Source organism: Myotis lucifugus, unplaced genomic scaffold (genome assembly GCF_000147115.1).
Source record: "Myotis lucifugus unplaced genomic scaffold, Myoluc2.0 scaffold_2, whole genome shotgun sequence".
NCBI lineage: Eukaryota > Metazoa > Chordata > Mammalia > Chiroptera > Vespertilionidae > Myotis > Myotis lucifugus.
The window spans coordinates 13,665,106-13,683,971 of NW_005871050.1; the positions used below are offsets into that span (position 1 = coordinate 13,665,106).

Genomic DNA, 18,866 nt, shown 5'->3' on the forward strand with positions numbered 1-18,866 from the left:
CCTCTCCCGCCTCTGCAGTAGGCAGGTGAGAGGGGTCCCAGACTGCGAGAGCCCTAGACAGCCAGACGATGTCTGACTGCCTGCTTAGGTCCAATCCCTGGGCAAGCGGACATCCCCCAAGGGGTCCCAGACTGCGAGGGAGCACAAGCCAGGCTGAGGGACCTCCCCCTGCCCCAGTGCACACTGGGCCTCTAGTATATCTATAAGTGGAATGCTGCCATACAATTCCAGGCTTCAGTCTTTGAGGTTTCCTAACTGAAGTACCAGGTACTATGTCCCTGTTTTGTCAAGTTTTAGGGTAGTTTGCTACTCAGCAATAATAACTGGAACAAATTTGGACAACTATGCTGATTTGTTTAAAGGTTCCTAAGGAAAGGAAGAAAGCCCCCAGGCCCATTTTGAACCAAACCTGTCATGCTAGGAGTCCAAGAGACTTATGTGTCATAATGTATTACTACCTCTAAAATTATAGACAGCAATTTGTATTTCTATCAAGTTCTTCATGCTTAATCTTGGATTTCTCTTTGTAGAAATCCAAAAGCTGCAACCTCTGTAAATCTGTTGCTTCACTTAAACTAGATGGATGTGATGATCTAGGTACTAATTAGCTCTATAATACTGAGTCCATATCCCTATGCATACAGTACAGCAGTGTTTAAAAAGCAGGCACTCTAGAATGAGACTGACTGGTTTTACTACTTAATATCTGCGTGACCTTAAGTAAGTTACTTAACCTCTCTGTACTAGTTTTCTCTTCTAAAAAATGAGGATGTACCTACAGTTTGAGAAATTAGTTTATATATATTAAAAAATGCTTGAAACAGTACATTTACATACAATGAACACACAGTGCAAGACACTACTTAACACAAATGTCAAATAAAAAAAATAAGGTGAACCTTAATGACACACTTCAGTTGGTAAGCATAAGGGATAAATATAAAGAGAATAAACTATATTCTTACTGAGTGTGAGCTGCATGCCTTCAACCACTTTCCGTTTTCCTGTAGATGGTTTCGATTTTTTACTCCGCACAGTTGACCCCCGACTGCTGATTCCACTAATGACTGACATGGTGTCATCATCACCACCAGCTAGCAAAGAATTTCGGTAAGACATCAGTGGAAGCCACACATCTTCTCGTCGGAGTGACATCTGAAATGTCATAAACTTTTCCAAGTAAACATACCTTAAAAAGAAGTAGAAATCATTAGCTTTGGTACATAGAACTACAACAGCTTTTTTCCCTATTTGGTTATTTCTCCTAATAATCTTAAGGCTCACATACCATGTGGAACATCCAATGATTTACTTAGAATTAAATAAAAAGCAAGGTACATTAAAATGGTTGATAGTCCACATTTCCTCAAAACATAGAGTGACAAAAGATGCTAATGTTTTCATTCTAAAGATGTCTCTCTATCTTCACTTTTTATAGGTCCTCTGCTAGAACAAACTCAACTAATATTTCTGGAAAGACAACTGAGTTTAAAAATCACACAATTTGGGTTCTAGTCCCAGTTCTATCAACCCCTAGCTATGAGAGCATGTGCTTATTACTTTACTACTCAATCTCAGCTTCATCAGTACACTGACGAGCAAGTTTTGTCTCTCAAGATTTTCACATTATAGCATACAATTCAGGGCATTTCAGCTTAGTATTTGTTGAGCGTCTATTATGCTCCAAGCACTAGGGATAGATATGAAGATGAATGCAATATGGTTGATCCCTACCTGCAAAAAAGTTTCAGCCTGATGGAAGTCAGACATCTATCTACTCTGGGACCCAAAGTATCACAAGGATCCTAAGGCTTATATGTAAGATAGCAATCAAAATTCAACTAACATTTGAGTGACTATGTGCTAGACAGTTTTCTCTTGGATGCTTTAACTTAATTCTTATAATCTTGTGAGGAAGACATTCTCCCTATTTGATAGATGAGGAAAGAAAAGGATAAGTAACATATTCATGGTCATAAAAATGAAAAAGCAGTACAACTACAATTCAAATCCCAGGCTTCTGACAATAAGAGTTCAGTGTTTTATTGTCTAAATTATGCCTCAACTACATGAACACAATTTTTGTCAACTGTAAGATGCAATTCAAATATTTTCTGTCATAATAATGACTAATTCCAATCAATTCAAAATTACCAGTTTTGAACACTATTAAAAGAGAAGACAGGAGATATCAGTTACAAACATACTACTTGGTGTTATTTGTTCAGTATTTTTCTTTTTTTTAAAAAGTTTTTATTGATTTTAAAAAATATATAGTTTTATTGATTTCAGAAAGGAAGGGAGAGGGAGAGATAGAAACATCAATGATGAGTGAAAATCATTGATCGGCTGCCTCCTACACGCCCCACACCAGTGAATCACACCCCCACAATGGGGATCAAGCCTGCAACCTGGGCATATACTCTGACCAGGAATCGAACTGGTGACCTCTCGATGCATGGGCTGACACTCAACCAACTGAGCCACACTGGCCAGGGCTACTATTTCGTCTTATTCACAATATATTTCAGCTATACAGAGTAGTACAGCATTCCTTAAAGTGTGGCCTGTGAACTAGCTGTAAATCTCAGAATTGTTACAAGATATGGAGCTTAAACCAAAATGTACTGGTAGAGAGATTTACAACTGTGTATCTACCACATAGTTTAACAGAACATTCAGGATAAGTAACCTCCCTGATGCTAATTCCCTGCCACAGAAGTTGCCATTAACGTGAATTTGCTATTTATCAACCCTATATACATTGCTGCACTTTTAATACATTTTTGTCTGTAAACATCATTATACATTTGGTACTTTGCCTTTTGCAGTCAACATTATGTTTTTAAACTCTAATCATTTTGGAAGAGTGACATCAGCTAATGTTACAGTGGTGAATCAACATGTACACCTTAAACTTACACATTATATGTCAAATATATATCAATAAAGTTGGAAATATTTTAGAAAAGCTGAATGAGATTTCAAGATCCAATGTATAATATGGTGATTACAGTTGATAAAATTGTATAATATAATACTGTATAATTGAAAAATAGAACTTAAGTGTTATTTAAGACGGAAAATATGTGAGGTGACGGATGTATTAATTAACTTAATCACGGGAATCCCTTCACAATGTATACATATATAAAACCACCATGTTATATATTTTAAATATACTACAATTTTATTTATCAATTATACCTCAATAAAACTGAATTTTTTTAAGGTTTCAAAAAAGACAATAATCAATTGGAATGTGTGAGTCTTATTTCAATCCCAATTTAATCAAATAAACTAAAAATAAAGTAATTTATGACATCTGAGACTACTGGAAATTTAAATGACTGGGATATTTAATAAAATTAAGGAATTATGCTTATCTTTAAAAAATCTAACCGTTTTGACTGCCCTATGGTATTCCATTTTCTAGTTGATAAATGTTTAGTTGTTTTGAGCTTTTCCCTATTCAAACAATTCTTTTACAGTTCTTGTATATACATGTAAAAGAACTTCTCTAGGGTATCTACATGAGCAGAATTACTGGATCATAAGGTAGGTTAAACTTTGCTAGACATTACCAAATAGCTCCTCCACAAAGTGGTCTTATACCAATTTATGTTGTTACCAGAAATGCCTAAGTCTCTATTGTTCAACATCCTCAGCAGTACTTGAGACTATCAGATTTCTTAATTTGTTCTAATCTGCTGAGAAATGGTTTTTCATTCTTTTAATTTTTATTTCTCTGATTAATAGTGTCAATGAAAATTTTAAAAATTTACTTATTGATCTGAGAGAGAGAGAGACAGAGAGAGAGAAACATCGACTTGTTGTTCCAATTATTCATGCATTCATTGGTTGATTCTTGTATGTGCCCTGATCGGGGATCAAACTTGAAAACTTGGCATATCAGGATGACACTCTAACCAACTGAGCTACCTGGCCAGGGCTGAAATTTTTAATTGGAATAAATTTATATACAATAAAATGGACAGAAATTAAGACTACAGTTGGGCCCTAGCTGGTTTGGCTCAGTGGATAGAGCATCAGCCTGCGGACTAAAAGGGTCCCAGGTTCGATTCCGATCAAGGGCACATGCCTGGGTTGCAGACTGGATCCCCAGTAGGGGGCATGCAGAAGGCAGCCGATCAACGATTCTCATCATTGATGTTTCTATCACTATCTCTCTCCCTTCCTCTCTGAAATCAATAAAAAAAAATTTTTTTTAAAGAAGAGTACAGTTGGATCAGTTTTGCTGTGTAACCAACACATCTTTTAAGATACAGGGCATTCCCATGACCCTAAAAAGTACCCTGTGTGCTTTCCCCCATTCAATCTCGCAAGTCCTAGAAGTAAACCCTGTCATTTCTATCACCATAGATTAGTTTTATGTGCATTAAATTGCATATAAAATCTATACAATCTTTAAATGCAAAATACTGGTGGACTTTAAGAGACTATCTCTACTATAAGTTATTCATATTCTTCTGCCCTTTTATACAAGCCAAGATGGGAAGAGTAGGAGAATATTTTGAAATTATATTCTATTTGTTAGAATATGTCACCATTTTAGGAGACTATATCAGAAAAGTATCCTGCTTAAATGATCTGTTAAGGAAAGCACTAGTAGTTCAAGTAAAAAGATAAAAAGAAGAATTCTACTTCCCAGTGTAGTCATAACTTTGGACATAGACTCAGATGTTCCTGATGGATCACTGGTATTGCTGTCTATTAAATGTTCTCTCTTTAGTTAGGCTACAATTCTAATCTCTGTGTGTAAAAGAGAGAAATCAAGAATTAAGAATTCCAAAACAAAATTAAGTAGAGTATTTCTAGCACATACACTGTTCGTTTGTCTTGTCGGAGCAGTTTAGAAGAAAATTCACTGAGTATGTCAAGAAATGCCAAATTTAAAGGTGGATGGCTCTCTCCTTGTGGATTAGGTTCTTTAAAAGCAAATTCTATGCCGTCTCTGCAAGAAAAAAAGATAAATATTTAAGGTTCTACAATACAAAATTTAATGTGGTTTGGTACATCTACATTCTTTCCTCAGTTCTCTTTTCCATAGAAAATAATCCAAATGCTCTCATATAAAGAACAATACATTTTCTATATTTTTTAAGACATAAAGGACTAACTTAAGGATTTTTTAAAATCCTCACCCAAAGATATGTTTTTATTGATTTTTCTTTTTTAGGGAGAGAGGAAGGGGGGAGAGGGGAAATGGAGAGATGGAGAGAGAAACATTGATCTGTTGCCTCATTTACGTGCCCCAACCAGGCATCAAAGACACAACCTAGGCCTTCGCCGGTTTGGTTCAGTGGATAGAGTGTCAGCTTGCAGACTGAAGGGCCCCAGGTTCAATTCTGGTCAAGGGCACATGCCCGGGTTGCAGGCTTGATCCCCTGTAGGGAGCATGCAAGAGGCAGCCAATCAATGATTCTCTCTCATTATTGATGTATCTATCTCTCTCTCCCTTCCTCCCCGAAATCAATAAAAACATATTTTTTTTAAAAAACACACAAAAAAACCCACAACCTAGGAATGGTGCCATGACTGGGAATCATAAACCCAAAACCTTTTGGTGCACAGGATGATGCTCCAATCAACTGAGCCACCCAGCCAGGACAGGACTAGCTTAAAGACTATTTGTAGCCCTGGCTGATGTGCTCAGTGGTTAGAGCTTCAAGCCACGCACCAAAAGGTCATGGATTCCCAAGTTGCAGGTTTGAGGCGTGTATGGGAGGCAACTATTCGATGTCTCTCTCTCTCTCTCTCTCTCTCTCTCTCTCTCTCTCTCTCTCTCTCTCCCTCCCTCCCTCCCTCCCCCCCCTCCCATTCTCTCTAAAAACTCAATGGGAAAAATATCATTGGGTGGGGAGTAACTAACAATCAATCAATACTGTTTGTGACGACCCATATCAGAGTAAAGTTTAAAAATTAAACTCTATGCAGGGCCTATTTTAACTATATTTATTTAATAATAAATACATCTATTAATCAAGACAACAATCCAACATTATACGGTATCAAAAATGTAACTGTGAAAAATAATCCAGATGAAAATGGAGAGACAAGAAGGAAGGCTATTACATGAAGGAAATAACATATTACTTCTGAAAATAATTACTACATATGTGGTCCTTTAGTATTACCTAAAAGTATCATCTAATCTATTAAATAGCAGAAAAAGAAATTTGAGACTTTTAGAGCAAAGTGAAAGGAGAGAGTAAATTGTTGGGGAAGGTATGACATTAACTTTAAAGAGCAAAAACATTTCTGTAGGGAGACAATTAATATTGTTATAACTAAGTAAGCAAGATGACTAAAAGAGAGACAAATAAAACAGAGTTTTTTTGATTTTCCCAAATAAAAGATAAAGGGTATTAATATCCATGTGTTGGTCATGTTAAAGGTCTAAAATATACTAATACTTAAAAGTACAACTGATCACTAAATTACATGACCAAATAAAGTTAGATAATTTCCAATTTTTTTAACCCAAAGAAGATATGCAGATAGAAGGTTGTGGCTAAAAACAAAGGAGAAGGTCACTAATATGGAGAACAGAACTAGAAAGAGAAAACTTGAAATAAAGGAATCAAATCTCAAAAATTTCTTTGAAATCATAACAAAAGCTGTTAAGCAATATTGTGATACCTAATGAATATATATGCTGCTTTTCTCCATTTAATTTATAAATATTTTATGTATGATTTTAATTAAAGCAAATACTTTGTATGAAAGGACATTTAGTCCCAAATCATGTGTTAATAGAAATAGCACTATAGTTCTTAAGAAAAGAGATATGCTACAGATTTGTAAACAAATAATTAAGTAGCAATAAAATTTGATTATTATAAACAAAAGAACTAGATTCAAAAATTTTCAGGATTAAAAAATAGGAGAGCTAAATAAAATATTTGGAGATTACTTGTGTAGCATAGCAATGGCCTCTCTCGTTTTCAATTGATCAAGTCCAAAAGTTAAAGCAAAACGTCGAGCAAGTTCTTTTATGCCACTGAATGTTGTGGATGATCTATCAAAATTATAGCCATTTTCTTGTATCATTTCATTAAAAAGCTGTTTGGGAAAAAAAGAAAGCAAGCATGTTAAAGTTTTTTTGATAACTATGGGTTATTAACATCTTTTAAAATAACATATTTTCTACTTAAAATATACTTTTAATAGATGATCCATAAATGAGGCATTGTGTTTTATTAAAAAACATGGATTTTTAAAACACATAACACAAATGACCAAAATTATAGCACTTATACCATATTCACACTAGAGATAGTTATTGAGATTAGAAACTCTTTAGGTTAGTTATGGAAGAATTCTACTCTGCTGGAATAAACTGGATATTAAGATAGTATACAAAAATGTAAAGAAAGAGGAAGCCCACAAACTTATGAGGAAACTGTGCTCTGCTATTTATATTTAAACGATGAATCTCACATCAAAATTTTCATCATAAAGTAAGCAAAACAATATGCAATTTTTCAATTACCAAACTGCCAAGTTTTTAAACAGATAATGGCTACTACCACTCATAAGAATACAGTACAGTGAACACTTTGATTTGTTGGGAACATAAATTGAGATTACCTTCCTTTCTATAGAGCATGGGTGGGGAACATCCGGCCCACAGAAGGCCCCAGAAATCATTTGGTCTGGCCCTAAATGAGTTAACTAAATGTTTGACCAAATATAGCAGGCTAATTTTTAAGTTGATAAATTTGTATGGCCTGCAAATGATGTTATAAATATCCAAATGGCCCTTGGCAGAAAAAAGCTTCCCCACCCGTTATACAACAATTTGGCAAAATTTAGTGAAAGTTTAGATGTCCTTTAACTAAGCAATACTAATGATCAGACTTTATCCAAAAGAAAGAATATGATTTGTGCACAATATACATAAGTAAAAAGGTGTTTGTTTTAATGCCATTAATGATGGCAAAGAGTGGTAAAAAACAACAGCAACAACAACAACAACAAAAAACCCCAACATCAAACAAAAAGAGATCTTGATTAAATTATGGTGCCTCTATAAAATGGAATACTATATAGTCATTTTAAATGCTGAGGCAAGTATTTAATAGAATGAAAGTGTTCAGAATTTGTTCATGTGAAAAATTCAGGCCTGCAAAATAGAATGCAGAGTAACTTAATTATGTAAAAATAAGATTTCATAAATGCATTAAAAAAACTAAGAAGGCTATAAAAACTAAAAGCATTAAGTGGAAAAAATTAAGGATAAATTGCATTTGCCTGTTCCTATATTTTCTAACGTTTCTAGAGCAAGCTGCTGTTATTTTATAACAAAGAAGTTATTTAAATTCTACCTTTAAAATCTTTTAAACTCTATTAGTTTTAATAGAGTATGCAAATAAGATTAAGAATCTTCATACCTAGATTTCTAAAAAGCAAGAAGAAAGTTTATCAAATTGAAAGGGGTTGTGCTTCGCATGCATTTGGTCTCTTAAGAGACAAAAGTATACTAAGCAAATTATTTTTTACCTAATTAAACTTGCCTTGTCACTGCCAAAATGAAGATGACAATATATAGAATTTTGATTATAAGACTGATACTCATTAAAATAAATATAAACATATACAAAGATAAAAGTAAAATTCACCTAAAACCTACCAAAACAAGTTAACCACAACTAACATTTTAGTGACTATTTTTCCAGATAGATATAGATATGTACAATTTTATAGGGATGCTGTACTGTAATCCTTTTTTATTTTCAAACCATATATATATTGTTGAAATCTTTATACATTAATGAATACAGACCTATTTAAAACTAATTTTAAGTGCTATATAATAGCCATTGCAGAGATGTCCTATTTATATATATAAAAGCCTAAGCACCTGTCTGACCTTTCAACCATCCGACTGGTAGCTACGACACACAATGACCATCAGGGGGCAGACGCTCGATGCAGGAGCTGGCAAGCTGTGGTGACTTGGCAGCTGCGGTTCTCGGGTGACACACCCAGAACCAGAGAGGAGGAAGCCCAATTCCAGGTTGCGTCACCCGTGAACCACCCTCTCACAATCCGGGACCCCTCAGGGGATGTCCGAGAGCCGGTTTCAGCCCGATCCCTGCAGGCCAGGTCTAGGGACCCCACCGGTGCACGAATCCATGCACTGGGCCTCTAGTAGTCTATATTCATCTAACATCTTACTGATGAACATTAGGATTATTTCTAATTCCTTGTTGTTATATACAATGTTGCCATATACAATAATTTTACACTCATTTTTGCAAACTTGTACTATTACTACCTTGGATAAATGTTTCAAAGTAGAATTGCTGCCTTAAATGGAATATACATTATAAATTCTGACATATATTGCCAAACTGCCTACCAGGAAGGTTCTACCAATATACATTGATGATAATACCTATTTCCCCCATACCTTAGATAGCTATAGGTTTTGCCATACTTGCCAGTGTGAAAACAAAAAATAATCTCACTTGTACAATGTCTACTAATAAAGTTGAATATCTTATATTTCTACTTTTATGAATTGTCTATTATCCTTGACCCACAGTTACCTTGAAAACCATTGTTAATTGTGGTAGTCTAAAGCTGGTACTCTTAAATGTCTTACCTGTTGCAAACTGAGAATAAGGGTCTTTGCACATTGAATTTTGTCTATTTGCCTTGTTTTACTCATTGTTTCTTTGATGATATCTCCATAGTCATTATAATACTAGAAAAGAAATTTGCACAAATTAGAGCTTTATCTTTTAAAACTGTTGGACAATAAGAATAATTTTACGTTAATCATGTAAGCATGTATTTGGCTAAAATTATGTCTTCAAAAACACAAAAGAATGCTACCAAAAATTTAAGATAATTTCTAAACACACAATCCCTAACTTAAGTAAATTCAGAAATATCAGACAGTAAGATCTAATCATATTAAACTCTAAACTTTGTTTTAAAGATGTATGGCATAAAACAATAATTACGTTATACAGATTTTCAGAAAGAAGACAAAGGATATAAACCAAGTTCTTGTATTCTTCGTGAACTATTAAGACAATATAATCAGTTACTTTTATAACTTATCCATTGCTAATGGCATGCAGTCCATGTATAGTTTCCAACTTTATTAATTTGGCTTATACAAACTATTAGGCTGTTAGCATTTAAAGAGAAATTATTATGGGTGATATTTACATGATGCATTGCATATGAAATTTTGTTCTAATTTAAGATTGTTTTCAAAATGCATACAGGATAACTATGCTCCTGTGACTAATACAACTGACTGTAACCTAGAATACCTAAGTCTAAAGTCTAAAAGTTTAAAACTTGCAAAATTATTTCATAAACAACTTTAGTTTAAAAAAAAATTCAAGTATCATGACAAATAACTTAGGTTCCAAAGTAAATTATAATGTTGCTAGAGCTCCATCCTGTAGAAAAGTATTCCAAAGAAAATTACTAGGTTTTGACATAAAAGGCTAATATGCAAATCGACCGAACAGCTGAATGACAGGTCAATGCAGGAGCTGCACCCTGGTGTCAGTGCACTCTCACAGGGGGAGCGCTGCTCAGCCACAAGCCAGGCTGACAGCTGGCGAGCGCAGTGGCGGTGACAGGAGCCTCTCCGGCCTCCAAGGCAGCACTAAGCCATCAGTCGGACATCCCCCTAGGGCTCCCGGACTGCGAAAGGGCCCAAAGGCTTAACGAAGTTTATTTTCATAATTAGATTTTACTCAAGAAAGAATTAAAGAAAAGCAATCTTATCAGATTTAGTCATATTCTATTAGTACAATTAACCATATCCTTTCTACTACTACTTAAATATTAGAGAATTTCATATGTATTTATGAAAATTGTGAATAACCTACTCTAAATCAAATCAGATTTTGAGACCCTAAAGGAACCTGAGCTATCCCAGTGGAACAGATGAAGAAAGGCAGGACACAAAAAGTATTATTACTCAAGGCCACAAGTTGCATAGTAACCAAGCCAAAACTATACCATCTAGGCCTCCTGACTTCTAAAACAATAGTTCTAATGCTACATCAAGCAAGGGAAAGAATACCATCCTGTTGTCTTAAACTAAATCACAAATACAATTTCTAATAGTGACAGTTAACCTAAGACAAGCTGTTTCCAATATCCCAAATGCAAATCCTATCCTATATAAAAGGCTAATATGCAAATTATTCCCTTGACCGGTAGTTCGACCAGCAGTTTGACCACGGGGCGGGGCTGACACACCAACCGCCCTCGGCCCCTCCCCCTGGCAGGCCCTGCCCTCAACCAGCACCCCCCCACCCCAATCGGGGCGTGCGGGCTGGACCCCACCCATGGACGAATTCGTGCACTGGGCCTCTAGTGAACTTACTAAATTTAAATTGTTCATTATAATGAAGTAGAGGTAGAGATTTCTTTTAAACTAGAAAAATAATTTACTATTAAAAAAATTCAATGGCTACATTATCTTTTGAGCATTGTAAAAATATCTTGCTATCCATTTTTCAAACTTTACCTTCATATACTGCTTGAAGATATCTGCAGCTGTATTCATCTCCACAACAGTATATACAATCAGCTTACAAAATGCTGCAAGTAAATTTCTCCTCTTGTGCAAAGCTTCGATTTTACTGGCTTCATCCTCCTGCTGACCATCTGAGGAAAAAGTTCCAAACATTAAACCCATCTGTATTTTAACTCAGCCACATATTTTTTTAATTCTCACTATAAAATACCTTTATTTTGGAGAATTTAAAAAATAAGAAAAAAAACATTTAAATTAAATAAAGATTATGATCACTCTCAGTATCTTCATGAATGGCAGGTCCATGCATTCCAATAAGTAAAATTTTTGTTAAGTCAAATAGTCAGAAGGCTGCTTGATGAACATGGAACAGAAACAAGTGGAGTGATTCAGAGGAACTGACGCTTAGTGAAGTCAGGCTAAGCTTGCCTAACACATTCATCTACTTCCCTAATAGGATAGTTTGTCAATGAGATCTACATATTCAATGTCTGTTGGTTAAAGGCCCTTTGTTCCCTGGGGTCTGCCAATCTCAGAAATTCAATAATCCCTCCCAGGGATGAGCCTATCCCAACTCTTATTGATACCTACTTCCTTTATCCATATTACATATACTCAGCTAAGAATCATTCTGTCTCTTTAAGATGATGTCACATACTATTCTGCTCTGATCCATTATGTGAGATCTTGACATTCAGTTATCAAGGGGACAGACTATAGCCTCCATGTACTGCCAAAGGATTGTTTCTAATTCCTTGATACTGAAAATAAAGTTGTGATAAAGCCTTTTACATAAAAAGCTAGGTAAAGAATTTTCCTCTGGACAAATATTACAAATAAAGTTACTTAAAAAAACACACCACCTAATATTGATTTACATTTCTTTGGTTATCAGTGAAGTTTTTCTTGAATTTATTTAGCCATTTATATTTCCTCTCTGGTGAACAGAGGGTGCATATCCTGTCAGGTCTTCAATGTAAGATTTACAATATAAAAAAAAAAATTTGTGTGTAAAGTAAAAATGCTCTTTTAAACAAGTATTTACTTCACCCTGTCTCTGATAATCCTTGATAACTGGTAATAAGTTAAAACCAAATTTTGATAATAGGAATTTTAGACAGACCATCAGAAAAAGTTTTATCACTGCACATATTCTAGAACAAAGCATTTGCTTAGAACAGTGATGGCGAACCTTTTGAGCTTGGCGTGTCAGCATTTTGAAAAACCCTAACTTAACTCTGGTGCCGTGTCACATACAGAATTTTTTTGATATTTGCAACCATAGTAAAACAAAGATTTATATTTTTGATATTTATTTTATATATTTAAATGCCATTTAACAAAGAAAAATCAACCAAAAAAATGAGTTCACGTGTCACCTCTGACACGCGTGTCATAGGTTTGCCATCACTGGCTTAGAAGCTAAAACACATTGTTTACTTTTTAAGAAGATTGCACTGAATACATAAGCTAGCTTTTTCTTAATGACACTGTGATTATAACAGATTTCTAAACAACGTTAATACTGCTCTCTGGATCTAAAGATATATAGGCTTTTTACCCCCTAGAGACTGAATTACTGAGATATTCAGAATTTTGAACCCTATCTAGAATTACATATATTTATTTAAATGCTGTTTTACAGTGATAGGTCAGTTTCTGTATGGATATACATATATACATATAAATATATATATATATAATATTACCCTTCAAGTTAAAAACAAACCCAGAAATTTAAAGAGGTGAAGGGATTGAGAAGTGCAGATTGGTAGTCAAAAGTAGTCATGGACATAAGACACTGGGGGGTAAGGGAGGGCAGGGGCTTGTCAAGGGTGGGGGGGGGGAAAAGGACACTTATGTAATACCCTTTGTAATACTTATAGCGAAAAATAAAAAAGTAGTCATGGAAATGTAAAGTACAGCATAGGGAATACAGTCAATAATATTGTAATAACTATGTATGGTTCCAGGTGGGTACTGGAAATATCAGGGGGAACACTATGTAAAGTATATGACTTTCTAACCACTATACTCTACACCTGAAACTGATACAAAATAATATTAAATGTAAAGTGTAATAGAAAACATTTTTAAAATGTTAAAGTGTAAAAAAAAAATTACATATACCACATACACACACAAGAAAAATGAGTAGGGGACACCAAAAGGCATTTCAGGTAAAAAAAAGTAAAGTATCATTAAGCATTTGATTAAAAAAAAACCAGAAAGAAGCCACCAAATAGTATTTGTTTTTGCATGACCTTTTCTTGCTTTAAGGCACTGTGTATACAATTAGGGTGTGAAGAGTAACTTAACCCTAGGCAAGGCCGGTTTTAATATTTTCCTATGAACATTCTATACCATCCCAAACTTACAGAATAGTTTCAAAGATTTCTAAACATTGAGAAATTACATAGTTTAATGCCCTCACTAAAATATAAAAACCTACTTTATGAAAGTATACAACAAAACATCACTTAAAGAAAGACTTTATTCTGCTCAAATTACCTGAATATTGGTATTACTAATGATTAAGGGAAGAGGGCATAAATTTCACTGAGTACCTATATGCCCAGGCACTGTACTAGTCACTTCGATCAATTTAGTCAATTCACACAATTCTGTAAAGGTAGTTATAAATTAGAAAAGCAGGGTCAAGGCTAGTGAGAAGCAAACATCTGGCTTCAAAACCTATGCTCTGTGATACCACACTGTCTTTAAAACGTTGCAAGAATGAACACAAATGTCCTGGAACATGTACCTGTGTTTCATGTTTTAGGCATAAAATATCAAATAGTAGTATAACACTTCAAGATCATTGTTACTTAAATTTGATTTATGGTAGATATACAGATTTAACAAAATGCTAGCAATAAAATTACCTGCACTGTTATTATCATCATCCTGTTCAATGAAGACATGATCCAGAATAAAGCTGAGCAACTCAGACTGCAATGATGAATCAGGGGTGTAAACTAATGGTTCTAACATGTCACGCCCTCCTGACATAATCTGATGGCTGAAGATCATCAAAATATCACACAGAATAGTGAAGGCCTGTTTTAAAAAAAAGGACAATATGCTATAAATCAAGGTTTCTTACCAATTGCTACACGTTTAACAAAAAAATAGAATGCAACTTTCTATATTTGGAAATCTTAAGAGTGTAATTTCTATGATAATGACTACTAATATTTACATCATGTTTTATGAACCGCAAGGTAATTTCAAAAATATTCTTTTTTATTTTTAGCACCATTGTTGCTAATCCTCACCTGTGGATTTTTCATTGATTTTTAGAGAGAGTGGAAGGGAGGGAGGGATGGAAGGAGGGAGAGAGACAGAAACATCTTGATGTGAAAGAGACACATCAATTGGTTGCCTCCCCCAGGCTCCCAGACCAGATTGAACCTGCAATCCAGGGACATGCTCTTGACCAGGAATTGAACCCAAAACCCTTTGGTGCAAGGACCCACAACTCTAACCAGAGAGACACTGGCCAAGGCTATTTTTAGCAACCTTAAATGACTTGTGTAATATGCTAACATTACCAAAACATGCAGGCAGGACTCAACCTCAGGTTTTCTGACTCCAAATCCTACACTCTTGTGGTATACATTCTCAAATATTAAATAATGCATAAACTTGGTACCATTCTTTTCTTCTATGGAAGAAAAAACATGATACCAAAGAGATGAATACCTCATAGAAGACCTCTTAGGAAAGGGATCACGAAGTCTATGGTACTTTTTAAGTACTCTCAGTGCCAATAGTATATGTGGTGCTTACGTAGAACAAACATAAACAAGTGTGGGCTGCTTACTACAAATCAGGCAAACCTGATAGGTATCATAATAAACTTAAGGCTAAAGTTTTATCTCAAGGAGCTTAACAAAACTCTACCAGGAGTTTTAAATGAAGTCAAACAATGGTAAAAATAAGTCAGAAGGTAACAAAAAAGTTACCTGTTGGGAAGGGCCAATGAAAATAGAATTTTGGGATCACAAAGTCAATAGGAAATTACATTTAAAGGAAGACTACTGCTAGAAATACAAATTATAACATAGTTTTACCTTTTTGGAACTAACCACGTTTCCTTTTTTCTCTTTATGAATTTAATTTTTCTTTCAGTCACTTCTCATTTTACTACTACAGAAGTAATTTATAGCTACCTAGATATGAGTTTACACAAACTTTTGCAAAATACATACATAGTAACAATACAAAGTGATAAGTATGGTTTCGTTTTTTAATTAGGTAAACTAGCAGGTCAGGTGAGATGACCAGGATATAGTCCTAGAAGCTTGTTAGGAAGACTGAACACAAGCTATTTAATGACCAAACCATCTCCAAAACTTGAACAAATTACATAAGCAATTATATGTTTACACTGTTAAAAAAAAAAAAAACCACACACAAAAAAAACAACGGAATAAGTTGAATATCTTGGTGGCATATTTTGTGTGTTAAGTTTAGATCAGTGCATATTTCATTAAAATCCTATTCTTATAAGTGTAAAATCTAAACTCAATTTACCACCTTCAGAAATTTCGTTCCTTTCATCTGAATTATAGAGATGAAAACTGAATTTCCAAATCCTTTACTGCTATAATAGAAAATTATATACTGAAAACTGGAAAGAATTCAGCAATGTAATAATTGTGGCAATATACTTTTGCAAGAATGCACAAAATCCAGTAATTGGGTGTTGGCCATTTAATATATTCTAACTTATTTGTGCCCAAGCATGTATATATGGAAGGGACAAAGGGAATTGAAAATAAGAAAACTGAGACCAACAGTTAGGTAATATATCTAACATTTTAGCTGTAACAATCCAAGTGTATTTCTTTAATATTAGTTTAATATTCATTTTCTTAAAAATGAAATAAAGACAAGTGACAAACAAAAGAAAAGGGTTGAACAACTTGGTAGCTTCGTAGTTGAACAATTATAGTTGAACAACTTTCTTGGTAGCTTTAAGAAGTAAATATACCCTAAATTAAAACAAATAGTACTCAACATAACATAAGCTGCTGAAAACCACACTTACAATGACTAATGGGGCTCTACCCCAATAAAAAAAGGCTAAGCAAAATGCAATGGTCATAAAACCTTGAAATCACCATAAGCATTTTGACTATATCATTATTAATATTTCTTGTTAAATGATTATAAATTCATCTGTCCCACAAAAGCATTTGTCCAAAAAAAAAGATTAATCCTCTATTAGGGAATTGGAGCTAAATAGGCTCTTAGTCCCAGGATCAGAATTTATTTTACAGATGGGAAAACTACCTATGATACCAGGTAACAGTATATTTCCAGAATGAGAAAGTTAGCAGTACTGGAATCACAATGGTATAAGAGTGAAGACAAAGTTCACATAAGAAAAAATAACTCACACAATCAGGATAGGCAGGAATGTCAATATCTGATAATATTCTCAGAGATGATAAAACCGTATGGAACTTTCCTCCCTGAGAAATACTTGTTATACTTGTCACTGTCAGGAATAACATTTGTAATTTCATATATTTAACTTGTATCTATGAGTCTGTTTACCAAGAGTGCCATAAAGAAAACAATAACACAGAATAAATACAATGAGGGTAATCTATAATGCAATTTATAAAATGTAATACAAAATAAATGCATTAATCTAATTTTTGAGCATGGTATACATGGATGGATATAAGTTATTTCTACTTTGCTCAATATCAGTATATTAAATTTTCTATTTCAGTTCAAATATTTATTAACATTGCTTTAAAAGATTGCTATATATAGTAATTACTAACCTGTTCCTTAACAGTAGTATTCACGTTGGTCAGATAATGCTGACATATCTGACAGAAAACCCTCATCTGTTTCTTTAAACGCAGCAAGTCCTCCTTGAAAAAATTGCACATTTAAAAATACCGTGTAAAAAATCCAGTATTTAAGGTATTTTAAATCATTTAAACATCATACATTTAACTATATTAACTCTGCTTATACATTAGATTTAAAGTTTTCTTTATTATTTATCAGAAAGGAGAACTAAACATGAGACCAATTTTCTTCAAAATCGCAGCTTTCAAAGTATCAGGTATATTAATGGATAATATTCTAAGTGGACTGGGTACTTCAGAATGAGAAAATTTATCTAACTCTACATATGGCTATCTTTAATAAACCCATTATCTCAAAATGCTTAAAGAGTAAGGATTTATACTCCATTCTCAGTTTGTAATGTGAAAGGTGGCCAACTTACGAATGGAAAAAAATTAATTTAAAAAAGAACTGCTTCTTTCATTTCTTATGTGAAGGATACTGGTTGTACTTTTAAAAAATAGAGAGAAACAAAAATTAGCTTTGAGGTATTATTCCAATTTTTAAAAATTATATGTCTAATAAAATGATATATATTTAAAAAGATGAATCTTTTTAGTGTATCGTCTCTATTTCTAGATATTTACCAGTTAATTTAAAATAGGAAACCATTCTGTAAAGATCATTAAGGCCTGGCTGGCATGGCTCAGTGGTTGAGCATCAACCTATAAACCCAGGCAGTCACGGGTTCGATGTCTGCTCAGGGCACATGCCCGGGTTGAGGGCTTGATCCCCAGTGGGGGGCATGCAAGAGGCAGCCAATCAATGATTCTATCTCATCATTGATGTTTCTATCTCTTTTTCCCTTTTCCTTTCTCTTTGAAATCAATATATATAGAAAATTATAGTCAGGAAATTAAAAAAAAAAAGATCGTCCACACTAATTTATTTAAGGCATAACCTTTGATGTATCTTCTGATACTGAATGTCAAATGACAGACTATCAGTATATATTTGGTACACGTAGTAGGCTTGACTTAAATATTGATTTGGTGAAGAAAACTCAATGAAGCATCAGCATAAATAATTTTGTATCCAATAACATTTATTTTACCCCTTTTCCACTACTAAAAGTATTGCCTTTTTCCCATTTTCATTTTTAACTCGATACTTTCAACGTAAGTGAATAATCATATTTACTAATATGATCACTGTTTCTACTATAAGGTAATTCTTGGGTGTTTGACAAAAAGTACTCTATTTTTAACAACAAAACTGCATTACCTTTTCAAGGGGGAAATGTCCATTTGCTGATATAACAGCATCTTGTGCTAAAAAAACTCAGAGAAATTCTAAGCATTTAAAATTTTCTGTGGTTTCTATGCGAAACAAACTTATAATCAAGAGAATTCCTGGGAGCACTTTTCTATTTACTAGATGGGATACTGCCTGATTCATTTATTGTTCTATAAAGCCAAGTAGGTCTTTTGTTTTTTAAGAGAGAATT

At 34.0% G+C, this 18,866-nt stretch overlaps 1 protein-coding gene across 11 annotated transcripts in view; it reads right to left on the reverse strand.

Moving 5' to 3' along the window:
* STAG2 (stromal antigen 2) overlaps nucleotides 1-18,866 on the reverse strand; it is a 144,961-nt gene that overhangs the window by 16,258 nt on the left and 109,837 nt on the right. For 10 of the 11 annotated variants that reach the window (XM_023758153.1, XM_023758122.1, XM_023758117.1 and 7 more), the window contains 7 exons: nucleotides 17,347-17,439; nucleotides 14,428-14,602; nucleotides 11,534-11,673; nucleotides 9,635-9,736; nucleotides 6,938-7,086; nucleotides 4,847-4,975; nucleotides 966-1,189 (listed from right to left, as the gene is read on the reverse strand). In XM_023758153.1, coding sequence (XP_023613921.1) covers nucleotides 966-1,189; nucleotides 4,847-4,975; nucleotides 6,938-7,086; nucleotides 9,635-9,736; nucleotides 11,534-11,673; nucleotides 14,428-14,602; nucleotides 17,347-17,439 — 1,012 coding nt within the window. Of the gene's footprint in view, nucleotides 1-965; nucleotides 1,190-1,846; nucleotides 1,928-4,846; nucleotides 4,976-6,937; nucleotides 7,087-9,634; nucleotides 9,737-11,533; nucleotides 11,674-14,427; nucleotides 14,603-17,346; nucleotides 17,440-18,866 lie in introns of those variants that run through there. The other variant, XR_002830501.1, reaches the window with a different exon arrangement.